The 27,845-nt window shown below is 43.0% G+C and overlaps 1 protein-coding gene across 1 annotated transcript; it reads left to right on the top strand.

Moving 5' to 3' along the window:
• LOC128330974 (vomeronasal type-2 receptor 26-like) lies at positions 1-27,822 on the top strand. The gene is made up of 7 exons (XM_053264342.1): positions 1-230; positions 1,504-1,795; positions 7,615-8,475; positions 19,948-20,010; positions 21,515-21,742; positions 25,381-25,507; positions 26,918-27,822. The coding sequence occupies exons 1-7, from the start codon at positions 1-3 to the stop codon at positions 27,820-27,822; spliced, it is 2,706 nt and encodes a 901-aa protein (XP_053120317.1).
• The last annotated feature ends 23 nt before the right edge of the window (positions 27,823-27,845 follow it).

Raw genomic sequence — 27,845 nt, 5'->3', positions numbered from 1 at the left:
ATGGTACTCAGCATGGTATTATCAGTGCTCTTGCTTCTGGTCCTGGTTACATATACAGCATGCAAGACTCACATCGTAACATGCAGGCTTAATAATCCACGCCCTCTGCTTCAAAAATACCAGCAGCCAGGGGACCTCATCATTGGTGGCATAGCTTCTCAGATCTTCATGCTCTCCATTGAAATAGACTTTGCTGCAGAACCTGGAATGACGTTGTCCACTGAGCCTCTGTAAGGAGTAAGCTTTTTTTGTAAAAGTTAATTGCATTTCAGTGTTTTGTTTTCTTTTCTTTTGGGTGACAAGAAGAGCAGACCTAGGAGTTACAATCCCAAAACAGTGGTGTATTGGTTTGGAATTTAGGAAGAATGCCCTCACTAGCATGGGTTTAAGATGTTCCTTTTTGTCCACACTTCTGTGTCACACCAAGATTCTCAGCCCCATCTCAAAGCTTTCTCTGTGTATCTGCTCCTGCCTTCTCAATCTCATTTTAAGCATTTTTAATACAAAATATGCAATGTCTGCATAGAGGCCATAGATTCTTGCTCATGTTTAGAAATAACAAGATAAGTCCTTTTTTCTGTTCTGTGGGACATAGTCAAAAATGATTAGAAATTATGCTTCCCTCTCTCCATGAAATTGAGATTTAAAGTCATATCCATTATATCTTCCTGACCATAGCAAAATATTTTTTTATTTCTCAGTTTCATCCTTTATGAGCCGGACCCTTGAAGAATTATATGTAGCTGCCTTATACAAATCCAGATCATTGGTCTGTCGAGCTCAGTCCTATCTGCTTATACTTCAAGCCGCTTCCCTAAGTCTGAGGTAGAAGCTGACCACTTTTTACTAACAGGAAAGGCTGGGAATTGAATGTAGATCCATTTACTAGCACAGCAAGTGCTGTACCTCAGGTTATGTCCCCTCTCCAGCTTTTTTCCTTTAATTTCAAAAGTTCTTTTAGCAATGTGTAGCAATCCTGCAATAAAGAATATACCTAGTTCCTCCATGTTCAAGATAGTCAAGTTCATGATGAAGCATGGCATACCTTGCTGTAGCATCTTGATTACAATACTATTGGCTCAAACTACTATTTACAGTGAACTGCACAGTGGGAGAATACTTGTTCAGTGCATCATATGGCCAACAGTTGTAATACAGTTATTACAACTGTTGGCCAGATGATGCACTGAACAAGTATTCCCCCACCCCACCTTTTCCATCTCATTTCCCCTTTTATCTGCTTCTGTCCTTCCCCTTACATACCTGATTTCTGGAAGCTTTAAACTGGAGCTTAGGAATTCCATGAAGCGCTGGATATTTTTCTCACATCATTTCTATTTCTGTACATCCTAAGTTTTCTCTACAGTCCAAATAGCATGAGACCATTTATATTGCTATTAGAGCGAATGAGTAATAATAATGGGAAAGAGGCTTAAAATCAGTTACAATGCAATTGCACACTTTCAGTAACACTTCTGATGATGAATACAACTTTCATTTTAGGTTACTGGCTAAGAATTATCAACACATTCTGTCCTTTGCATTTGCAGTAAAGGAGATCAATGAAAACTCAAGACTCTTACCCAATATTACTTTGGGTATCCACATCCATGACAGCTATTTCAAGGCAAAGTGGACATATTATTCCACGCTGCTACTTCTATTCTCTTGGGAAAGATTTGTCCCCAACTACCAATGTGATATCAAGAATAACTTGGTAGCAGTCATTGCGGGACTGGACTCTCTAACCTCCCGTCATGTGGCAACAGTCTTGGATATCTATAAAATTGCACAGGTATGATTTGTGTTTAGAATATTGATATTAAATAAACACTATATTCACACTTTGTTTGTCCTTCCTGGCCAGATGTTGTACTTTGGACTCAGAAAAAGGTACACTTGAAGTAAATAGATGGATTTTTCCAAATTTAGCAAAGAAATACTTTAGTATAAAGAAATATTAGTTCCAAAAAAGAATTTAAACAACATAATGGAACCCAAAACAATATTTTAATAATCATTGAGGTTTTAATGAACATAATATGCAGTGTGAGCAGCAAGACAAGACAGCCATGAGCTGCTACCAGAGGTCCCACATCATGCCCTGAACCTGCAATGCTGGAGGTCCCCCTACTGAGGTGGCAGACAGTTATTTTTTTGCAATAGGCACTAGCAGCAATAGTAGCATTTCAGTTATTGACTGCTGTTTACCAAACTGCATAGTGCATCATGTAGTGCCATGAGTCTCAGTGGGGCATTGTGGGTTTGAATACTATCCACGTCTTTTCTTGTCAAAACTCCTGATGGAACTCTCAGCCTACATGATGGATCCATGTGTGCTGGAGAGGAGAGCAGGTCTTGTGGTAGCAAGCATGACTTGTCCCTTTAGCTAAGTAAGCGCCACTCTGGTTGCATCTGAAGGAAGACTTGATGTGTGAGCACTGTAAGATATTCCCCTTACGGGATGGAGCTCCTCTGGGAAGAGCAGAAGGTTCCAAGTTTTGTTCCTGGCTTCTCCAAGATATGGCTGAGAGAGACACATAAACCTCTTCCCTACTGATGTCTGTGGAGATCCTATGTATTGCATAAACTTGTAGGCAAATGCATATTTAAATCTGTACTCCTTGACATATTATTGTGCCAGGTGTTTGCATATGAAACATTTGAAACAACTTCAGAAATGTATACATTTAATTTGGCAAAGAGGCATGTTTTAAACATGGTGATACTCTTTTTTTGGCAGGCGAGCAACTGGCCCTATCCACCCCCACACAGTACCCCTCCAGTGACTGTTGCTGGTGTCTATCTTATGTTTCTTTTTAGACTGTGAGCAATTTGGGGTCAGGGATCCATCTTATTTATTTGTTATTTCTCTATGTAATCCTCTTTGGACACTTCCGTTAAAAAGCAGAATATAAATATTTGTTGTTTGTTTGTTGGTAGATGCATCTTTCAATGTAGATTTGTTTTGTCACTGTCAGGAAAAACAACCACTGATTATTTTTTGGAACAGAGCATAATGGTAATTGTAGAAAAATGGGAGAAATAGAAAATCTAACCATTCCTAAACTGAGGCGGGTAGGGCTGGGGCAGATGACATTTGGCAGAATGAAACAAACTTTTGTCTTCTTACATGGTAATGGTGACTGTAGCAGGAGGCCAAACAAAATTCAAACCTGGACCTGGACCTGATATGACTGCTATTAATAATACTGCTCATGGGAATTGGCAATGACCCATGACTATTTTCAAGCTTGTTTGGAGAATTAGCAAGTTTAGGTGGAGCAGACCATTTCAGAATAAATTTGTGTAAAGTGTTGGTCTTGGAAATGACTGGCAGAAAGATTGAAGTCTCAAAAATACATTCAGGTTCATTTTAGGGTTTAAGGATACAGAAGAGAAATCTTGATTAGCAAGCAACACAATATTAATTAACCAAGCCAACAAGACAAAAATCAATAGGCTGAAATTGAAGTGCACAGAGAGAAATTTTGGCTTGAGATCCATATTAAATCAACACAAGGCTGACCAGAGAAACAGTTCTAGAGAACAGCTTTGGATTTAAAGAGTGGAGGAAAAGAGCAGAACAAGAAGCTTTAGGGCAGAGATTAGATATACCTTAGTCTGTCCGGTGGGGTGTGTGGACCCTTGTAGCTTGACTGATGTCAAGAGACCTCTTTCCTCTGGGACAGGTAGGAAGGCAAAAGGCAGACGCAGGTACCCAAATACCACATGAGGGTCTGAGAGCTAAGAAAAATCCAAAGGGAGTCTGATCTTGGAAGACCAGTATCTCACCACAGCCAAGCATGCTACACAGATTGGGCTTGTAGGAAGGGCTGATATGAGGACAACAAGTGGGAAAGGAATGCGTCACCAGGCAAAGCAAGATAATGTAGCTAGTAGGGGTGTGCAATTCGGGATTTTGGGTGATTCGGCTCGGGCCCGAACCGAATCACCCCTGTTCTGTTTTGTGCCCGAATCTGGGTCACCCGAATCACCCTTGATTCGGTTCGGATTTGGATTTAACCTGAATCCGAATCCGAATAGATTGGGGGGGTAAAAAGGGGCCCAGGGGCAAAATTTTGGGGTGGGGTGGTAGTGCCCAATGGGTAGAGTCTACCACCCCAATTTCAGGGGGATTGGGCAAAATCCTGATTTTTGGTGAATTTTTAAAGTTTTAGTGACTTTGGGGCAGTTTGGGGGCATAGCATGGGATCTGGGCAAAAGGAGTGGGGTGGGGTGGTAGTGCCTAATGGGTGCAGGCTACCACCCCAATTTCAGGGGGATTGGGAAAAGGGCTAATATTTGGTAAATTTCTGAAAATTTCATGTCTTTGGGGCAGATTGGGGCATATTGGGGCAGAAAGTGGGGCCTGGGGCATAATAGTGGGGTGGGGTGGTAGTGCCTAATGGGTGGAGGCTACCACCCCAATTTCAGGGGGTTTGGACAAAGGGCTGATTTTTTTGAGAATTTTTGAAGTTTTAGTGACTTTGGGGCAGTTTGGGGGCAGAAAGTGGATCTGCCCCAAAATAGTGGGGTGTAGTGGTAGTGCCTAATGGGTGGAGGCTACCACCCCAATTTCAGGGGGATTGGGCAGAGGGCTGATTTTTTGAGAATTTTTGAAGTTTGGGTGTCTTTGGGGCAGATTGGGGGCAGAAAGTGGATCTGCCCCAAAGGAGTGGGGTGGGCTGGTAGATAGTGCCTAATGGGTGGAGGCTACCACCCATCCCCAATTTAAGAGTGATTGGGCAGAGGGGTGAATTATGGTGAATTTATTTTTATGAGGTTTGTCTTCATAAAGTGAAGTGTGCTAAACTGATTACTTCCTCATATTATTCATAGTAAAGGAAAGTGTGAAAAAGTGAAAGTGGGGTCATGAGAGTTGTTTGATTGAAAAAAATCTCATTTGCTATGATAGAATGAGAATTCACACCTCAGAAAAAACTTCTGAGGTGTAAATTCTCATTCTATCATAGCAAATGAGATTTTTTTCAATTAAACAACTCTCATGACCCCACTTTCACTTTTTCACACTTTCCTTTACTATGAATAATATGAGGAAGTAATCAGTTTAGCACACTTCACTTTATGAAGACAAACCTCATAAAAATAAATTCACCAAAATTCACCCCTCTGCCCAATCACTCTTAAATTGGGGATGGGTGGTAGCCTCCACCCATTAGGCACTATCTACCAGCCCACCCCACTCCTTTGGGGCAGATCCACTTTCTGCCCCCAATCTGCCCCAAAGACACCCAAACTTCAAAAATTCTCAAAAAATCAGCCCTCTGCCCAATCCCCCTGAAATTGGGGTGGTAGCCTCCACCCATTAGGCACTACCACTACACCCCACTATTTTGGGGCAGATCCACTTTCTGCCCCCAAACTGCCCCAAAGTCACTAAAACTTCAAAAAATCTCAAAAAAATCAGCCCTTTGTCCAAACCCCCTGAAATTGGGGTGGTAGCCTCCACCCATTAGGCACTACCACCCCACCCCACTATTATGCCCCAGGCCCCACTTTCTGCCCCAATATGCCCCAATCTGCCCCAAAGACATGAAATTTTCAGATATTTACCAAAAATCAGACCTTTGCCCAATCCCACTGAATTTGGGGTGGTAGCCTGCACCCATTAGGCACTACCATTCCACCCCACTCCTTTTGCCCAGATCCCATGCTATGCCCCCAAACTGCCCCAAAGTCACTAAAATTTTAAAAATCGCCAAAAATCAACCGTGAATCGAATCACCCGAATTTTTTTTGCCCGAAATTCGGGTGATTCATCTCGTGCCCGAAAAATATCGGGGGACATCGGGGGTGATTCGGTTCGGCCCCGAATCACCCAAAATTGTTCATTTTGGGCACAGATCGTTCTGTGCCCGAAATTTTTTGCACATCCCTAGTAGCTAGTGCTCAAATGCACAAACACACAATGGGTGAATCCAAGGAAGGGACACACTGTTTGGTGGTCTCAAGAATTGAAATAGTCAGCATCTTGCCCTGAGGTGGAATGATGATCACACTTTTCTGTTGAAAAGGGTGACAATGGTCATAGACTAAAAAGGACATTGTGTCCGGTTTAAACTTTGCTGAGTGTGCTCTACCATCACAAAGAGGTGAATAGGCTGAGAAACCTGGAATGAAATGGGTGCATTGGAGCTTATCTCATGTTCAGGAAGGACCTTGGGAGTTCCAAGTGACATATCCCATGCGTTAGCTCATGTGAGCTGAATCCTGAACTCACAATCCTGTGGGTTCAGAGAAGCAAAATGGAAAATAAGCCTGTAGCTCCAAATCAGGTGTAGGGGTTCTCCTGGGAGTCCCCAAACAGGCAATCTGGGTAACACTATCATGTTGTTTAAAGAAAGGTATATTGTAGGAACATACATTCAGGACTCCTGTAAGCAGAAAGTGTAGATTAAGAATATCTAAAGTAAACTCTGGGTTGGACCCAGGTGATGATTTTGAAATTTTATTTCACTTCTATGTATGCAACATCTCTCAAATGTTTTGAGAAGATAATATATAGATAGTTTTGTTACATGTTTTTCTCTGTCAGCTATAATAATGCATCAGGATTTGGGGGTGTATTTCCACCCCCAGTTGCATAAAGCTATGTAAACAAGTAAACCACTGCACTCCCAACTATGCTCTTGTTGTCAGACTCTTACCTGGACTCTGTCACATGATATATCCACAAATATAGACCCTCCTCAACTACGTTATTTATGTTAAAAATAAAAACATGACACAGTAAAAAACTACCCCAACATGAATGGGATTTCTATAATTATAATTTTTATCTGATTCCCATTATAACCAATTGGGAGAAAAACAAACTCAGAAATCAATTGAATCCCTGTTGTGGGGTGGTTTCAATCCTATCCCTACTATTAATCAATTGGGAGGGAAACCACCCTGTGGAAAAATTGGCTTTCTGTGGTGCGGTTATTTCTATCCTATGCCTATCTTAAGGCATTTGGGATGAGGGAGCACCCTGCCTCTCTTTGGAAATTTCAGTTTTGTTTCTCTTGATGATGATAGTGTCTCAAAAGTAGTCTGAGGCACAGAACAGTTCTGTGTTCCTGAGTTAGGGCAGATGAAATCAAGCCCTCCCACAGTGTCAGATCTAGTGTTTGGAAAAAGTAAAGCACTCAGAAGCTTCTGACCTCACAGAAACAGAGATTTTAACCACCGGAACAAAGCCAAAAGTACCATAACTGTTGCAATCCTCTGGAGTGAAATGTTACATTATTATGGGTTTTGTGGCCTGAAAAAAAAATTGGGAGTATCCAATGTAACCAATGGGACTACTTGGGAGTAGGCAATCCAGATCGTATGTTTTTAAAAAATATCATAACTCCAGATTAGGATTAAACAGTGGAAGTTGCAAACCAGCTAGTCTGAGGGAAATTCTTCCATCATTGCATCTACTACATAGAGTTAGGTAAGCCAGTGTTCTCTATGTCTCCTAACTGAAATGCTGTGCAGGAAATGCATCCATGAATTAATGTAGAACAGCCCTTCAGATTAAACATAGTGTATGTAAAATGCTTCACCACTTCAAAGTGCTACATACATAAAATAATTCTCATGTCTCCCCCTTCTCTTTAGCTCACCTATGGTCCTACTCCAGTGATGAATGACAAAACCCCAGGACTTCCCTTCTATCAGATGTTCCCAAATGAAGAACATCAGTATCGGGGGATTCTTGCTTTACTTCTGCATTTCAGCTGGACATGGATTGGGATCCTTGTCATGGACAATGACAATGGAGAAAGATTTGTGCAAACAGTGTTCCCATTATTTTCCAAGAATGGTATTTGCTTTGATTACATAGAAAGGATGCCCGAACTACCATATATCTATGACATGTGGAGCTCGGTGGAAAAGGGGGCAGAAATATATGATAAAATTTTAAGGAGCAAAGCCAATGTAGTAGTGGCGTATGGAGATTCTTATTCTATGGCATTTTTTAGATTTTGGGCATATGCATCAGAATTAAAATTTATGAAAAATGCACCAAAAGGTAATGTGTGGATAGGAACAGTTCACTTCGAACCTGCTTCATTTGTTCTTCAAAGGACTTGGGATATACAAATATTCCATGGTGCAATTTCTTTCACAATTCACTCCAGTGATTTACCAGGATTTCACCAGTTTGTTGAGAGAATGAACCCTACCTCTGCTCAATGGGATGGTTTTATCCAGGACTTCTGGGAGCAAGTTTTCAATTGTGAATTAAAAAAGCCAGAAATGGATTTGTTGGAGGGGAATATCTGCACAGGGGAGGAGAAGCTGGAGAGCCTTCCGGGGCTTTTGTTTGAAATGAGAATGACTGACCGCAGCTACAGCATCTACAATGCTATCTATGCAGTGGCCCATGCTATACATTCCATCTCCTCATCTCAACTCAAACACAGAGTAATGGCAGGTGAAGAAGGTCTGTACCTTCAGAATCAACAGCGGTGGCAGGTAATAGCTTGAGCATCCTCATGAGTGAGGGCATTGTATCATTGGATATCATAATGCACTGCAACATGTGTAAAAAGCTGCTTTTCCTGTATTCCACTTCTCAAGTTACCTCCTGTCCCCTTATTGTATTCTACCCAGTAATTTTTTGCAGTTTGTTTGTTTGTATGTTTGTACCAGTGGGGATCCCATAGAGTGTATGTGTGTGTGTGGAGGGGGGGGAGTCAGAAAGGAAAAGGGAGGGAAAGGAGAAGGAGAAAGTGGAATTCTTACTGAATAAACCTTTTGTTAAATCTACATAAGGTTTATTTGCATGTATGAGGGAAGCAGCTATAAAACACCCCTCTAGCTTGGAATAAAAAAATTGTCCTCCTTCTTTCTTTCTTTCTTTCTTATTTCTATTTCTAGCCCACCCTATGCCCAAATGTCTCAGAGCTTTTCAGTCACCAGTCCTGATGACCTCTTGGCTGTCCCTTAACTTTTGATGCCCTGTACGATGCACAGGGCAACACTGGCCTTTCCAATTAGCCAGCACTGCTGAGCATTTGGAAGCTCCTGCACACACACTTGCTTCACTGGACCTAAGCAATTCAGGGCTTTAAAGGCCCTGCCTTTTATCTCCAGTGGAAGTGGCCAGTAATCTTGCAGCACTGGTCCACAAGAGCAGCCATGGAAGCAGCAGGTTCTGGGGCAGGAACCCAACCTCTGCTGGCACTTGGACTTTGCCTCCTTAATCCCAAGCACATCCTGCCCCACCATGTTCAAAGTGTGTGCAACGCAAGCGATGTGCACAAATTCAACCTGCCTGGCTGGCTTACTAATGTTGGCTGAGTAGTCGATGACCATGAAGCCTTGGCAGAAGTTTGGATCCCTGGCTAGCCAATTCCCCATCTGTCAGTCCATGACTGCCGACAACTCATCCAACCTGTGGTGTGTGTCCATTGCCTCCACATGCAACACAGCCCAAGAAGGCTTGCCTGCATGGGAGGAGATGGATACATCTCCAGCAGAGCCAGATGTCCCCTCACCCCCATGCCCCCACCAATGGGTTGTCAGGGACATGAAGGCAGTGTGCAGCCCGCTGTGGCTTGTCCAGAGATCCACAGTGAAGTGCACACTGGTGCTAGGCCCGACTGCACACAACTGGGCCAACACAGCTTCCCTGTACGCATGCTACAGGGAGGGCACCACCCTCCTACTGAAGGTGGTACGTGAGGGGATTTTGTACTCTGGGGCAAGCAGCTGGAGCAAACAGTGGAAGCTGACATTCTCCACAATATTAAAAGGCTGACCATCCAAAGCCATTATCTCCCCAATGGCCCGGGAAATGAGATATGTTTTTGAACAATCAGACCACTTCCCCAGAGGCTGCACCCACTGCTCAGTCAACTCTTCCTGCCTAGGAGCAGGAGCCAATGGCTCCTTGCTTCTATTGCTATTAGTGGAGGCACTTGGCCTAGCACCACTGCCAGCAGAGGTTTCGACCCCTGGGTGTTGCCACCACAGGTGCGACAGCAGACCTGATGTGCTGAAGTACTTCGGGTCCTTGCATCTGCTAACAAGTGCCTTGTAGTTGATGCAGACATCATGGCTGCCATCACTAGGGCAAAGCTGAAAGTCATCCCAAACAACACTCCTGGACTATCCTGCAACACGTGGTCATTTGGGTGATGGAAATTGTGCTGGTTCCTTTGGGGCACACCACCATTACTGCCCTCAGAGCTGGCCTGGGAAGTCCCAGGAACAGGAAACACAGGAACTTCCTCCTTGGCCTCTTCAGATGCAACTTTGGGGCCCCCATCCCTCACAGTAACCGGTAGGGAGGGTGGCATGGTGGATCTGGCTGGACCACCTCCACATCTGCCACAGGAAGAACCTCTTAGGTAGGCCCTCCCCTGTAAGTGCTGTCCAGTCGCAGTCCCTGGTGTAGGGCCAGGCAGACAAGAGAAGTCCAACCTGCTCACCAAAGCAGGGGCAGGGGTGACTCAGGGAATAGGCCCTTGTCACCGCCCCCCACACCACAACCAGCAAGAAAAGGCCTCCCTCTACCTGGCACTCTTCCACCCATCCCAGCAAACTCTTTTGGGGCTTATTTTTAAAACCCTGACTATTAAAAAAAATTCTTAAAAGAATTGTGGGGCAAGTGCAGTGAATCTCTCAGGGCAGGGGACACTCAGTTGGGAGAAGGGGCAAGAACAGGGGCTGGGTTGTCTTCAGCAGAATGTGCCCCCCCCCCACACCCAGTACCAATGGGTTGTGGTGCTGCTGATGCTTTCTTTAAGGCTGCAGTTCAGGGGGTAAACGAAATGTGCAGTGAGGACTAGGCTGGAGTGTGTGATGCCGACTCAGAGCCTGTAGGCTGGGCAGTAGGGAACCGCAGATACAATAGGCTAGGGACTATTGTAACTAGGGAACAATGTAACTAACTAGGGAACAATGTCAATAACTGGGGACCAGATAGATACAATAACAGATATAACATAATTAGGGATTGGGAACATAATGGATACAATAGGGAACTAGGGAACAAGATACAATATAGGCTGCTGCTGGACCTTTGAAGGCTGTAATTGGAGGTGGGATGGATGGTAATAAAGGGTGCAGGGATGAGGCTAGGCTAGAGTGTGTGCCCACTCAGAGAATGGGCAGAGAATATAATACTACTGATCTATATGGGCACAGAGGGCTGGATGGAGCAGGGCAGACTTCTGTTTTTTAAAAAAACACAAAAGGAGCGTGTGCCTACTCAGAGGCCTGTAGGCTGCTGGGCAGATATTCTGGGCAAAGAATATCAATAATACCGTATATATTATAGGCACTGGAGGACAGGTTTCTTTAAAAAAAAAGCCCCCCAAAAAGTTGGAATAGGGAAAGAGATAATTAATTTTTAAAAACCACAAGGCTACACTTCCCTAAGCACCTACTAGTGGCTAGCTAACAGGGATCCCTATTTAAACGTTAAACAGAACCCCTATTTAAACTTCTTCTAAATAGCACACAAAGTTTTAAATTCAGTTGCAACCAAAAACCTCCCTCGAAACAGGGGAAAAACCCAAGAACACACAATTCCTTTGATTCACATCCTGTCTCTCAGTTTGAAGCCTACTCTGTGAAGAATAGACACAGCTTGAGGAGGTGAGCAAGCATTTCTAAACTTCTAGCCTTTCCCCCCTTCAAACTGTTGGAATTTTTTTTTTTTGTGGCAAATTCAATTTTTATTGATTTTAACAATAGCAATGTTACCATTCATTAAAAATACACACATAGAAGGTGGACTTCCCGCTCACAATTCTTCGTGAATCAACAACTATAAAATTTACCCTTGCTATGATAATAATTCAAAACATAAGTTCAAACCCTTACAAACATAATTAATCTAACCAACCTGCGATTTATACTAAATTTCAAACCCTGCTGTCAAGTCCATAGTAGGAAAGTAATTCTTTAGATACAACAAGAATGGTTTCCAATCTTCTTTAAAACATTCCAAGTTTTGATCTCTTAATAGTGCTGTAAGTTTTGCCATCTCCACATATTCCAAAATTTTTAACAGCCAGTCTTCTTTTGAAGGCAGTTCACTAGACTTCCATTTCTGTGCATATATAATTCTAGCTGCCGTGGAGGCATACATAAAAAATGTTAAATTGGTTGTAGATATTACACCTTGTGTTATTCCCAGGAGGAAGGATTCAGGCTTCTTAGGAAATGTCATTTTAAATATTTTCTTTAATTCATTATATATCATGTCCCAATAGGCTTTAGCCTTCCCACAGGTCCACCACATGTGAAAAAATGTGCCTTCAAAATGTCCACACTTCCAACATTTGTTTGAAACATTTTTATACATTAATGCCAATTTTTTGGTGTCAGATACCATCTATACATCATTTTATAATAATTTTCTTTAATAGCATAGCATGCAGTAAATTTTAAATCATTTCCCCATAACTTCCATAGTAGCATCATCAACCACTGAAGAGGAATATGTATCAGCTGCACAGGGCTGTCATGAGATACAATGGCTGTGTCAACTACTGAAGGACATAGGTACAGATGTACCACAGCCAGCTGCATTCAACTCTCCAAACAAGATGTAAAGTGGCGTATCAAACATATTGATGTAAAGTACCATGTAGTGAGAAGTCTGCAGAAAGATGGACTAATCAAGCTGATCTACTGCCCGACAAATGAAATGCTTGCAGACATACTCACTAAGCCACTACCAAGACCCTGCTTTGAAAAGCTGAGAGAGAAAATGAATCTTGTGAACTGAGTCACGAGACATCGAGAGGGGGTGTTGGAAGTTAAGGACTTTACGCAGTCTCATCACAGACAGTGGAGGACAAACTAGTGAGTCAGAGGGCTAGAGGGTCAAGACATTGGTCATTCCTTCTCTACTGCTCTGACACTATCCCTTTGATATGTAGATTGCTAATCTCAGGGACTAACTTCCTTCCTCTCTCTCTCTTCCCTACCTGCCCTTCTACCTTGCAACATGGCAAGCCTCTCTCCCTGCACCATATGTGCAGAGAAGATGCAGAATCCATCTGCATCCAGATAGATAGATAGATTAGAGATCCTAACTCCTCACTTTCCTATCTAGAATGGAGTTCCTTAACAAATGCCTTATATATTGATTTGGAACTATGAATTGGCTCCAAGTTACTTTACTCTCAGCATACACGCATGCCTAACTAAATCCGCTGTGTTGTGCCTCTGTGCACTCTGCTATAATGAGAAAAGGATTCTTTCACCACAGAGAATTTCCAACACACACTAACTAACAGGAGGAGGGAAGATTTTGAGGGGCTGATTTCTCTTTAAGGGATAAGTCTGTGTGTGTGTGTGTGTGTGTGTGTGTGTGTGTGTGTGTGAGAGAGAGAGAGAGAGAGAGAGAGAGAGAGAGAGAGAGAGAGAGAGAGAGAGAGAGAGAGATTTGCCAGGGCTAGCATTTGCCAGGGCTAGCAAACTCCAGTGTTTTTGTTTGTCCTTGCCTGGAGGGGTAGAGTCAGATAGGGCTGAGGGAGGCACCACATTCTTTTGACATTCCTTTGACTCACATCCTGTGTCTCAGTTGGAGGTCTACTCTCGACATAAGAGGTGAAGGCCCGAGAGCATAGTGAACAGAACACACCGTACAGGGATAGCAAACAGGACATTGAGTTTTGCAGGAGTTTAGTGGGAAGTGTGCAGGGGAGTCTGGAACAAGACCCTATGATTACAAGGAGCCTGGTGGAGAAGAGAACGTAAGTAAATATCCCTCCCTCATATCCCTCATATTCAAGGGAAAGGCTATTTGGACAACTAAATAGCTGACCATTACAGCTGAGACCTATCCTTCAAATAAACTATCTCTAAATAGTGTAAACAGCCAACAAAACCACTATGAAGCTAGAAAGCCAGCAGGAGAGGGCGCAATTCCCAGTGTATTGCACAGAGTGCCACACTGATTGATCGATTGATTGATTGATTGTTAAATTTATATCCTGCCTTGCATTAAAATAATCACAAGGCGGTACACATAGAAAAAGTTATAACAAGACTACAAAAATTACACAATTAAAAGATGCTAAAATATAAAAACAAATCTAATATAAAAAATATAAAATCTCTCTATCTGTTCAGTCGTGTCTGACTCTCGGTCACTCTATGGATCAATGCACTCCATGCTGTCCTATCTCGTACAGCTTCCTTTAATTTTGCCATGGTCATTCCAGAGTCATTTTTATAATATCCAACCACTGAGTAAAAGGCCATCCCCGTCTCCTTCTTTCACTGATCATTCCCAGCATAATTATCTTTTCGAGTGAATCAGTTAGTGTGACATGACCAAAATATGTAAGTCTCTGTGTAGTAAGCTTAGCTTCTAGCGATATTATTGGTTTAACTCGATCTAAAACTTCCTTATTCATAATTCTTGCTATCCATGGGATACGCAACAGTCGCCTCCAACACCACATCTTGAACACCTCCATCCTTCTCCTATCTGCCTTCTTCAAAGTCCAAGTTTCACAGCCATATGTAGCTATTGGAAATATTATTGCATTAACTAATCTGTATTTGGTTAGGAGACTAATATCTTTGCTCTTCCAAATTTTACTCATGCTAATCATTGCAGTACTTCCAAATGCTATATGGCTCCTAAATACAGGGCTACAGTCACCACATTTATCTATTTTAGAGCCAAGAAAAATAAATTCCTTTACTACCTCAATTATCTCATTATTGATCTTCACTCTGACTTGTGTATTCTCTGCAGTCATCAATATCTTTGTTTTCTTGATATTAAGGTGCAATCCAGACAAAGAAGCAGCAATGGAGATAATTGCATAAAAGCCTGAGTAAAAAGACAAGTCTTCACATGTTTTCTAAAAGCCATGATTAAGACCCAGGAGCAAATAGCCACTGGGAGAGCATTCCAAAGTCTGGGGGCAGCAACAGAGAGGCCCTGTCCCATGTTCACAACAACTGAGCTGCCTTCATTGTCAGCACCCAGAGCAAAGCCCCCTCAGATGACCTCGTCAAGTGGGCAGCAACCGTTGAGAGCAGGCGGTCCCTCAGGTATCCCGGGCCCAAACCATCAAGGGCTTTAAAGGTCAAAACAAGCACCTTCAATTGGACATGGAAACAAACTGGTAGCCAGTGCAGCTCTTTCAAAATGGGTGTGGTGTGCTCCCAACGGGCAGCTCCAGACAAAACCCTGGCTGCCACATTTTGCACTAGCTGCAGTTTCTGGATTTTCTTCAAGGGCAGCCCCATGTAGAGTGCATTACAGTAATCCAGCCATGACGTGACTAAGGCATGGGTAACTGTGGCCAGATCTGCCTTGTCAAGAAAGGGAAGCAGCTGGCACACTAGCCAAAGCCGTGCAAAGGCACCCCTGGTCACTGCCTCCACCTGGGCTTCCAAAAGCAGAGCCAGGTCCAGTAATACCCCCAAGCTGCGTACTTTCTCCTTCAAGGGGAGTGCAACCCCATCCAGAACCGGTAAAATCTCCTCATCCCAATTAGCTCTCCTACTGACCAACATTACCTCCATCTTGTCTGGATTCAATTTCAGTTTATTAGACCACATCCAACCCATCACGGCCTCCAGCCCCCGATTCCAGACATCCACCACCTCCCTAGGATTAGGTGACAAGGAGAGATAGAGCTGAGTTTCATTTGCATTTTGCTGACAGCTCAGTCCAAATTCCCGGATGACCTCTCCCAGTGGATTCATGTAGATGTTAAACAGTATAGGGGACAAAACTGAACCCTGCGGGACCCCACAGGCCAATGGCCATGGAGCCGAGCAGTAGTCCCCCAGCATCACCTTCTGGACCCTCCCCCCAAGGAAATACAAAAGCCACTCCAACGGCGTAGCTCCAATTCCCACACTCGAGAGGTGGTCCAAAAGGATACCACGGTCGATGGTATTGAACACCCTGAGCGGTCCAGCAGAACCAACAGGGATGGACTCTCCCTGTCTAGTTCCCAGCATAGGTCATCCACTAGAGCGACCAAGGCAGTTTCAGTCCCATATCCAGGGTGGAAGCCAGATTGAAAAAGGTCCAGATAATCTGTATCATCCAAGACCCTCTGCAGCTGGGACACCACCACACACTCTATCATCTTGATAGACACCACCACACACTCTATCCAAAAAGGGCAGGCTGGTGACAGGTCTATAGTTGTCCAGGCTGGAGGGATCAATGGAGGGCTTTTTAAACAATGGTCTTACCATAGCCTCCTTGAGGCACAGTGGCACCCTGCCCTCCCTTAATGAAGCATTAATATTAACCTCCAACCATCTGTCTGTCCCCTCCCTGGCAGCTTTTATTAGTCATGAAGGGCAAGGGTCAAGAGCACACAATGTTGCCCTCACACTGCCCAGGATCTTGTCCACATCCTCAGGCTGCACCAACTGAAAAGAATCCAACACAATAGGACCAGATGGTACCAGAGGCACATCCGCCGAGACTGTCAAAACTCGGGAGTCCAGATCAGCATGGATGCAAGCGAATTTATCTGCAAAGTGACACGCAAAGTGATCAAAATGGGCTGTAGATTATTCCTCCCCCAGGTAATGACCTGGGAGGATGTGTGCAGCAATGTCTTGCTACACGGAACAGCTCTGTTTGCACTGAGCAGATGCAATGGAGGCGGAGAAAAAATGTTTCTTCACCGCCCCCACCACCACGGAGTAGTCCCCAAACTGTACTCTAACCCATGTTCGGTCAGATTCATCACAACTCCTCCTTCAGCGTTGTTCTAGCTCTAGCTGTCGGCTGAGGTGTTTCATCACCCTAAGGTTGGAGGAAAACCAGGGAACAGATCGGGCTCCACCGAGCTGGAGAGGGCTTTAGGAGCAACCGTGTCAACAGCCTGGGCTGTCTCTCTATTCCAGAGATTCACCAGGGCCTTCACAGGGTCACCAGCTCTGGACACTGGAAACTCCCCAAGGGCCATCTGAAAACCAAGTGGATCCATAAGCCTCCAGGGGCAGACCATTCTAATCGGTCCACGACCCCTGCAGGGGGCAGACGGAACAGTCAAACTAAACCCCACCAGATTATGATCTGTCCATGACAAGGGAGTTATCTCAAACTCCCCCACCTCCTGATCATTTATTCCCCGGTCAGCAAAAACAGATCCAGAGTGTGTCCTGCCATGTGGGTAGGGCCTGATACTGGCTGAGAAAGGCCCATGGTTGCCATGGAGGCCATGAAATCCTGGGCTGCACCCACTAGAGGGGCCTCAGTGTGGACATTAAAATCCCCCAGAACAATACGTTTGGGGGAACCCAAGGCCACCTCCGAGACCACCCACACCAGCTCAGGTAGGGAGACTGAAGTGCAGCAGGATGGTCCATTCACCAGCAGAATTCCCCAGCCTCCCTTAGAGGCCCACCCTCAAGGACAAACACTCGAAATTCTGTGATTGGCTGACCGGGCACCTGGAAATGGGAAAGGTCTCTCGACAGATGACTGCAATGCCCCCTCCCCGACCATCCAGGTGGGGCTGTTGCATGATCAGGAAACCTGGTGGACAGAGCTGAGAGAGACCATCCCCTCCCAGCTCATCCAACCAGGTCTCCGTCACACATACGTCAGCATGCTCATCCACAATCAAATCGTGGATGAGAGATTGTATTGACTGACCTGGCATTCAACAGCAGCACCCTAATCCTTGAGAGAGTGTTCTCAGGGTCCCTTGGGAACACAGGGTTGGTAGAAGAGCTGGAAAAAGGAACAGGCCTCAACTGCCTGAACCGTTTCCCCCTGTAACGGCCTGCCCAACTCCCACAGCCATAGTTCCCTCTGCCCGTTACTTGTGATATTGCTGCCCCCACATCATCTCCACTTTTCAGATGTTATTATTCAAGTGACATCCGTGCCTGATGGTAAATGCTTGCTAGATCATTATGATAGTCTTTTAATCTTAATACATCCAAAGCTCATTAACACTATTCCAAAAACCGGACGGAAAGTTTTTTCTCATCCCTGGTTTGATAGAGATTGCCGAGAGTTGAAAGGTACATTAATAAAGTCACTTGATAGATATATGGATGATACAACTAAGTTCAATGTACAGGGTTTATTAATAATGAGGTGGTAATAAGAGGCTGTTAAAACAAAAGAAATATTAATGGATGATACAGAGAGGGAAGAAGTTAATAGAAGTGGCCAAATTGAAAAATCAAAGCACCTTTTGGCGCTTGGTAGCACCTTAATTAGGAAGGGCTCCCTCTTTACCTGATTGTATAATTCCAGCTGATAAATGGGAAGATCATTTTTATGAGATGTATAGACAAAATGATGCCATAATGGTGAATATTGAGGCATATACAACTGACCCCCCCCCAGAGATGGGGCCCATTCTCCTGCTCAGAAGGTCCTGTAAAACAATTTAAAAAGGGCAGAGCCCCTGGAATCGATTATATTACTATAGAGGTGATTCTGTCTAACTTAGACTGGTGGGATCCAGTTTTAGTCTCACTGTTCATGTATATCGATAATACGGCAAAAATTCCACCCTATTGGGGAGTGGGATAATAGTCCCAATATATTAAAAAGGTAGACAGAGTGATCCTGCAAATTATAGGCCTATAAGTCTCTTGAGTGTGATTAGTAAAAGATATGCTAAACATTTAGTGATTAAGCTGGTGGACTGGACTGAGGATAAGAACATTCTCGCAGTTGAACAGGCTGGCTTCCGAGCAGGTCATTCTACTATGGAACATGTTCTGACCCTCCATTATCTTTTTGAAAAATATATGGCTAATTTGGGTGCTGAACTTTATACTGCATTCATAGACCTGAAATCGGCATTTGATTCCATCTCAAGAGACAGGCTCTGGCAAAAACTAATAGATTTGGAAATTGATAAGATATTATCACTATTAATTTATAAGCTATATGAGAAGTCTCGATTGCGGGTCCGTTGTAATCAGTATGGTTATTTATCGTCAGATGTTCCAACTAGTAGAGGAGTAAGGCAGGGTTGCATTTTGGCACCTACTTTTTAAACATCTATATCAACTCAGTGGTGAGCTGTTTATCTGACATGTCTAGGCACCCACCAAGATTGGCACAGAAACAAATTGCAGTCCTGTTGTATGCAGACAATATGATCCTTTTATCCCAGACACCCATAGGACTATGTCGAACATTGGCACAATTAAGTCTATTTTGTAACAGAGAGATGATAGAGGTAAACAACCAAAAGACAAAAGTTTTGGTGTTTGCTAAATGGCCGAAGAGATATACTTGGCACGTGAACGGGAATACAATTGAACAAGTTCAATCTTGTAAATACTTAGGCATTGTATTCCATTCATCTGGCTCCCGTATTGCGCATCAAAAACATATTATTCAGAGCACCCAATTGTGAATGAATCTAATTAAATCATTTCATTGCTCATGGGGAGCTTCATACATCCCTTTAGTAATAAAACTACAATTGGCCAAAGTGTATCCTCAGATTATGTATGGTGCACAATTGGGCCCATTTAATAATTTTGCTCTGCTAGAAACACTTCAAACTCAGTTCATAAGAACTATATTACAGCTGCTGTACTGTGTCTCAAATACTGTCATTAGAAGGGTGGTGGGTTTGGTTAGATTGAATCATGTTACTGGAGATCTATTATAATTTACAGGTTAAAATTGGTATTCACAAAAGTTGGCTTAGTACATTTAGTTTTGGAAAACTCTTTTAAATCCAAATGGAAATTGGAAATTACAAAAAAATTACTATTATACGGATTCTCTCAAGATAATCTTATTAAATTAGGTTTCGACCAGGCTAGAAGAACAATTGTGCAACATATCCATGATGTGGAGTTGCAGATGGAACATGCAAAGTTATAAAGTTAACATTTACATAGGAATTCAGAGCATCAAGCTCAAGCCTGCTACATATTTAAGTAGCATCCTAATTCCAAAGTTTAGATGAGCTCTAACATTTGCCCATGTAAATGCTCTCCCAACAGCTGTGCTCCATGGGTGATTCCAGGGTATATCATATGCATCAAGATTTTGCCCTTGTGGATCTGGTAACATTTAAACAATTGCTCATGTTCTTCTGTACTGTGATTATTTCAGAGACATAAGACGCCAACTAATTGCCACACTTTTGATTAATTTTCTGGGTCGTGGAGATGATTTTTATTTAAACTATTTGCTCACTAACCCTAATTTGGATGTTATTCATATTGTGGCCAAATATTGTTCTATAATATGCCAAAAGTGTATAAATGTAGTCTGATTTTATATGATTATTATTTTCTTATTTGTTTTATATTGTTGTATTGCTGGTCTATGACCAAAATCAAGTTTGCTGTATTGTTGTATTGCTGGTCTATGACCAAAATCAAGTTTGCTGTATTGTTGTATTGCTGGTCTATGACCAAAATAAAGAGTGCCACAAAATGGAGGTACAAAACATCAAAACTTCGGGAACCGAAATGGAGATGATTTGTTTTGTTGACAAAATTTTCAAAAGGTGCAAACGGGTGATTTGTTCTGTACACAAATCGCACAAAATGGCCTGATTCAGGTACAGATCATTCTGCACCCGGAATGTTTCACACATCCCTACAAAATATACAGCATAGCCCTCCAGAAGATCCTTTTGTATGGCACAGGGTTCTTCAGAGAGAAGAAAGGAAGCTTGGGGAAAATCTCCACACCCACCTAGGTATATTGTAGTGCCTGAGGAGAGGTGCCAAATATTGCCCTGTCCAATGTCACTGATGTGAGTCAGCTTCCATTCAAAATGGATCCTTCCAGGTTGTGAGAGTGCCATGGGGGCAGGGATGAGGAAAGGTTGCCAGGAATCTCATCTTCTCTCCTGGTGCTTGTTGCAAGCTTTGAAAACAATGTGAGGAGAGGCAGTCTTTGCAAAGGTTGCAAATCTCAAAAAGACCACAAGGAGCTACTCTGATGATGGTGGTGGGGCATTTCCCCACTAGATAGCATCCAGCTCCCCATGTTCTATTAAGCTTGAACAGAGCATGCAGCACATGGGGATCCTTTGATCTCCATGTGCAGCATTACTACAGATGTCAACCAGAGACACAGAGTGAGCTGTTCACTTTACATTAGCTATCCAGATGGATCACCAGAATGGTAGAAACTGTAACTTAAATCTCTGAAGACATGGAAAATACAAGAAGTAAGATGAATATTTATATACCACTTTTCAACAAAAGCAGTTTACATAGAATATTTATATACCACCATTCCCAAAGTAGTTTACATAGAAATAAATAAATAAATAAATAAATAAATAAATAAATAAATAAGAATGGCTCGCTGTCTCCAAAGAGCTCACAATTTTAAAAGAAACATAAGAAAAACACACATTCAAATAACTTGAACGGGTCAGATTAGTTATGCTTAGTTCTAATACTAAAAGTAATAGCTGATTTTAGCAAAAAAAATAAAGCTTGCAGCCATCTAGGGCAGATGTCTATATGTTTCAATCTTTAAAAAATACCAGCAATTATTTACTGCTGTCCAACTGACATTTTCTAATCTCTTGCCCTTTCCATCTAGCTTGATCACCTTCTGAGAACTCTGTCGTTTAACAACACTGCTGGCGACACAGTTTCCTTTGACCAGAATGGTGAGAGAGTTGCTAACTTTGGTGTGATCAACTGGGTTATGTCCACAAATCAATCCTTTCATAGAGTGAAAGTTGGGCAGATGGATCCCCAAGCTCCTCCAGACCAAGCGTTCACTATTAATGAGGATGACATTGCATGGCACAGATTTTTTAATCAGGTAAGATAACATTGTCATCAATTTGGAAAGTCTTTCTATCTTGAATAAATACTAGTGCAGTTTGATTAGTCTAATTTCATAAGGGAAGGAGGCTTATGAACCTATATTCCTGAACTGTTGCATTCTACTAATGCTAGGGATGAGCAAACAGGTTCAACATCAAATGTGTTAGACATTGAACCAGTTCTGTTCAACTATTTGGAGTTGAACTGAACCACCCCTTGTTTGGCCAGTTGGGTGGGTTCGCAATTTTTTTTAAAAAAATAAAAATTGTTTTTCCAACTTACTGCCTCCAGGTGAGTCATATGAGTGTTGCAACTAAGCCTCCCTTAGTTGTGAAATTGGCCTGGCCTTGGTCAAGCCAGGCCATGCAAAGACATATCGTGCAGGTGCGGCGGCCTCAAAAATGGCCACAGTGCCGGGTGGGGGAAGGCTAGAAATTGGGCCAATGGATGGCAACTAAGGGAGGCAGGCAGGGGGGAGGGGAAAAATTTGGCTTAAAGGAAAAAAATGGGGAAAAATTCTGTTACTATATCAATTTGAGCAAGTTTTAATGTATTGAAATGATGCGGAAACAGAAATACAGCATGAAAGCATTCTTAAGGGTAAAATGGAGTACAGAAAGCAAAGGTTTGACTAACTCTTTAGCTAAACTTAAGAGTCATGCCCTTGCCTACGGATAGTGAAGAGGAGGAGGAAGTTGGCAACCTTCCAACAGAGCAACAGGAGGAGAGATCATCTGTCGGGCCGCAGGAAGAAACTGAGGCAGGCCAAGTTGAGGCTGCAGCTCCCGAGGGGCCACCAGAAGCTGAACAGGAGAAGTAGGGTGCAGTGTCAAGCCCAGAGCGGAGAGCGTGCAAACAATAACATCCCAGCAATGGAGATATGTACGTCGCCCACATCACCTGGCAACACTAAGAGGGAACAATTAGCTGCTTAACAAGCAATATAAAGGCTGTATCTTTGAGCCTGCTTCAGCTGAGCCTCAAGACTCAGAGGGCCCTCCAGCTTCCAGCAACATTGACCGACTGTGTTTTCGACGCTGGACATACAGGTTCCTGACATTAACTGGGAGTCTTACTTGCAATAATGTTGGCTAAGGTTCTAAACAGGAGCAAAGCCAACATTGTGCAAACAGGCTTAAAGAACCCAGGCAGCAGAGCTAAGGGGCTGTGACTCATGCACCAGCCACACACCCTGCATCTAACATCAAAAACAGGGGGCATGAAGTTCTCACAAATGGAGCCGCGCACCCCATTTTCAAGCATATTCCACCCAGCTCCATATTTCCAGTGAGGCCAGGAGACAAACCCCCCTGCATGAGCGGGAGCTCACTGCCAGCTGCCTTACTGCTGTCCCATGTTGACCCTGCCCACTAGTCTGGCAAAGACATACGCTGGCAATGCACAGATCCAAGTGGCAAAGGCACACACTGGCAACACACTCTTATCTCTCCTAAGGCCAGGAGGTTCTTTCTTGGAATGATTGGCCTTTCTTGAGGGGGAGTCTGAATAGCTAGGCATATCTCATTAGAGAGTGACAAGAGTATCATCTTTCAATCTTTTGCCATCTGCCAGACCTGCAGCCATGCTGCCAACGTAGGCTGTGTAATCAACCTGCTTGGAGCCAAGGCTTTTGGCTAGGCAAGGTGAAATGTTCACCAATTTAATGAACATGAGAACCACGGCTGCTGCAACCTGTAAAATGGAGACTGTGGGAGACTGTGGTTCCACAGTTCTACGGGTTCAGCATAATCACATAGAAGGATGCCTGCTGTGCTACCCCAAAACATAACTGTCTGGCAATAACAACTTCCTGGCCTACACAACCCCTTAAGGTACTTTTTCCTTATCAATCCTGGACTCTGTTGTTCACAAGATGCCCACTGAAGCATGGCACATATCCCACATTTTTTCTTGTTCACCAAAGGAAAACCTACTCTGCCCAAGAAACAATGGAGGTCCTATTTGCTTTTATAATCATTTGCCCTTTCCTGCCAACTTTGTAAGGGATGCCAGTTCTTATGAAGCTGCTCTTCAAGCCTTAGATGATCAGCTCAGCCGTACTTTGAATGTGATTACTGAATGTTTTGTTCTAGATTCTAAGTGCCTGGTGATTCTATCGATCAGTATGTCCCAGCATTATGAAATGGGAAATGCTCTTCACTGCACCAAATCACTCTTTTTGGTACCTCATTACCAACTTCATGAAATCCAAGCTGTTCAGTCTAAATCCTACCAATCCTCATCTTGTCATATGGCACTGCCCCAGAAAGTGGCAGCACAAGAAAGTAAGAGCTACCACAGCTACTGAAGTGCTGCCCATAAAACCATTTTTGCTCACTGTCCTGAACGGAAGGTTACTTGCAACAGGTGCAATGAAAGGGGACACTTTGCTAAGGTTTGCAAGTCTCCTGGCCACTCCATTACTCATTCACTATATGATTAAGGATGAGTCAAATGTACCACTTACTGTCAGTGTTTGAAGTATGACAGAGTCTGCTTCTTGCCTTAAAGTGCAGATGATGGCTGATTCTGGTTCTGCATGCACTATCATTTCTCATTCCATTAACAAAAAACTCCATACTACATCAGACCTGCACCTGCAGACTTCAGACATCCACCCATGCAGATATGGAAGATCCCCTTTTGCCCCAAATGGATACTTCTCTGCTGTCCTGGAATACAAAGGATGTACTGCAGAAGATAAAGTGTATGTGTCACAAAAAGGAGTCTCAATATTGGGCTGGAAACATCAGAAAGATCTCCGGACAGTGTTAGACCCAAATAGCACAGAACCCATATTAAAGGTGATGAAGCATCCATATGCTGATATGATTTCAGATTTCTCTAATGTTTTTGCTGATATTCCTGGCAAATTCAGATGAAGGCTAATGCAATACCTGTACAACACAAACGAGATTATCTTTCAAGACAAGAACATGCTGACATCATAGAGCCTGTTGGTTCATCAGAATGGGTCTCTCCCATTGTTCTTGTGTGGAAATCAAATGGTACACTTTGAATGTGCGTAGATTTAAAAGATCTGAACTCAAGCATGGTCATGGGTTGTCATCCATTACCAAGTATCAATGAAATGCTGTTTACTCTGAATGAAGCCTCTGTATTCATAGCTTTGGACTTTTCTTTAACCTATCATCAAATTCCTCTGCTCAAAGTTCTTACAAATAAAGAGTGTTTTCCACAAAAACACTGGTGTTCTAGTGTGAAGAATACTATCCCATTTGAAGGATGGGATAGCCTGGTGGTTTTGCGAGCAGTTGAGATAGCCCAGTGTTTTCATGCTACCACACTGGTGTTTTTGTGGGAAAACACTGGGCTACTATTTGAGAGGCTGATGGGGGTGGGAGTTAAAGGAGCCCCTGCCACAACCGCTGCCATTTCTAGGAAGGTATGTTCCTCTCTTGCCCGCCCCCCCCCTTAGGGACCGCCCATTCCTTATAAAGGTGAATCCTGAGGGGAATCCTCAGACAGGATTTCCCATATTAGCCTGGTAGCAAAAGATGAAGCCATGGCTTCCATACCACTATGGCAATATATCGAAAAGCCATAGCATCTTAAAAATTCAAAATTCATTAATCTGAAGTTCATAAGCTTTTTCTTTGAACTATGGATTAGGTACAGCCTCTTTCTCTGTGCACTGAGAGTTGCTATCCTGGTTCCAGGAAGAGGGTGAAGGAAGGGGAGCCATTTTGCTGCTATGATTGCATCCCATGTCCAGAAGGCAAGATTTCGAACCAGAAAGGTATGAAATACAGATTCCTAGAACTTCTAACAGAAGTTTTCCTGATACCCAGATTATTATCCTTGGAGATCCCAGACCAAAGGATATGAGAGAGAGAGAGTGATGTGGGTGGGTTTATCTTCATCTTCATCTTCATCTTTCTTACAGAATTGCCATTTCAGGATGGTAATTTGGGCTGCCACTTTATGGTGGCTATGCTCCTTTCTGGGGGCCAAGTGTGTGATCCTGGTGATGAGAAATTATTTTTAGTCTTGTTCTGGGGGTTGTTCAGGGTTTGCGTTTGTCTCATATCCTATTTAAACTTGGAATAAAACCACTGAGCTCGAGTGTACAGACTTATAGTTTATGTCCATCTTTCTCTCTCCTTTTCATCATAATCTGGTGTGAAAGCCACATTCCTGAACTCTTTCCTTTGTATCCATGCCTGAAATCAGTAATGGGCTCATGGTAGTCAGATAGTCTATTGTTAGATGAAGGCAGATCATCTGTTGCTTTATTTATGCTTGTACAAGGGCTATATGTAGTCTTTGTATGTCGTTCTTGTATAGATGTATATGTAGTCCTTGTACAGGTAGACCAAAGGAGAGCAGAGTTTCATCTTGCAAGCACCACTTCGGAGGGTAGTGCCAGAGAGTGTTCCTTTTTGCAGCCCCTAGATGATTCATTGATAAAGCCTTTACATTGGTTACAGGAATGTTTCTGAGAAGGATTCAAAGTGCTGGTTTTGCCCTACATTTCCTGTGTCTTGGCTACCTTAGTAAATAACTTGGCTGATATAAGCCTTCCCAATACTTAATAATTGTTAGTGAAGCCATTCTTTGTATTCCAGCCATTTCCTATGGACCCTGAATAGTATTTTATTGTGTATCTATTTATTTCTGCCTTGGTGAATGTTCTGCAAAGATAGTGGTTTCCCAATAGGATGTTCCCAATACAATCTTTTTGCCATATTGCTATTTTGCTATGATATGCAAACAATAAAAATAGCATCAAAATGCGTGCGTGCACACACCCACCCACCCACCCACCCACACACACACAGAGTATTTCTTCTTCTTGTGGCTATTCCTGTGGGAATGAAAGTAAGAAGTGTTTAGGCATTTCGTGAATGAATGAATAAATGAATAAATAGAATAGAACTATATATACTATAAGTATATATACTTCCTTCATTTAATGTCCCCAATCACTAAACCTCTATGGACATATTTCAAATAATGCTCCATATATGATCAATCATTAACATATCACTAGCTATATATTAATAGATCCGCAGTGAATGCGCCCTTGGATTCAATGGAGAAGATTCTATCTAGGTGGGTGAAGAGCTACAGAATGCTGGTGAGATTTGTGACATATTTTTGAGACGGAAACAACATGTTTGCTCTTCTTATTGTTGTTTTTTTACAGACATGAATGACTGTCTTAAATGCACAGATGAAAATTATCCAAACAGAAATCAAGATTTTTGTATTCCTAAGAAGATCAGTTTCTTATCTTATGGAGAACCTTTGGGACTCGTATTAGCCAGTTTTGCTCTTCTCTTTTCTTTTGTCACTGTTCTAGTGCTAGGAACATTTATGAAGCACCACAACACTCCAATCGTCAAAGCCAACAACCGGAGCCTTACCTATGCTCTCCTCATCTGCCTCTTGTTTTGCTTCCTTTGTGCATTGCTGTTCATTGGTATTCCTGAAAAGGTGACGTGCCTCCTACGACAAATTACTTTTGTCATCATCTTCTCAGTGGCTGTTTCTTGTGTGCTGGCAAAAACCATCACAGTGGTTCTGGCATTCATGGCCACCAAACCGGGTTCCAGGATGAGGAAATGGGTGGGGAAAGGACTGGCCAACTCCATTGTGCTTTCCTCCTCCCTCATTCAATCAAGCATTTGTGTTGTGTGGCTGGCAACATCTCCCCCATATCCAGATGTGGACATGCACTCAATGGTTGACAAAATTATACTTGAATGTAATGAGGGGTCTGTAATCTTCCTTTACTTTGTCCTGGCCTATATGGGCTTCTTGTCCATTGTCAGTTTGACTGTGGCTTTCTTTGCCAGGAAGCTACCTGACAGTTTCAATGAAGCCAAGTTCATCACTTTCAGCATGCTGGTCTTTTGCAGTGTTTGGCTATCCTTTGTTCCAACCTACCTGAGCACTAAGGGGAAAGACATGGTAGCTGTGGAGATCTTTTCTATCTTAGTCTCCAGTGCTGGCCTGCTGGCTTGCATCTTTTCTCCTAAGTGTTACATTATATTATTGAGGCCTGAGCTGAACAACAGAGAACAGCTCATAAGAAGAAAGAGGATGTAAGGTCTATGTCATATGCTTTAGTC

The sequence above is a fragment of the Hemicordylus capensis genome, chromosome 6, assembly GCF_027244095.1.
Source record: "Hemicordylus capensis ecotype Gifberg chromosome 6, rHemCap1.1.pri, whole genome shotgun sequence".
NCBI lineage: Eukaryota > Metazoa > Chordata > Lepidosauria > Squamata > Cordylidae > Hemicordylus > Hemicordylus capensis.
Note: the sequence above shows the minus strand (reverse complement) of the source record. Positions and strands in the feature narration are given on the sequence as shown.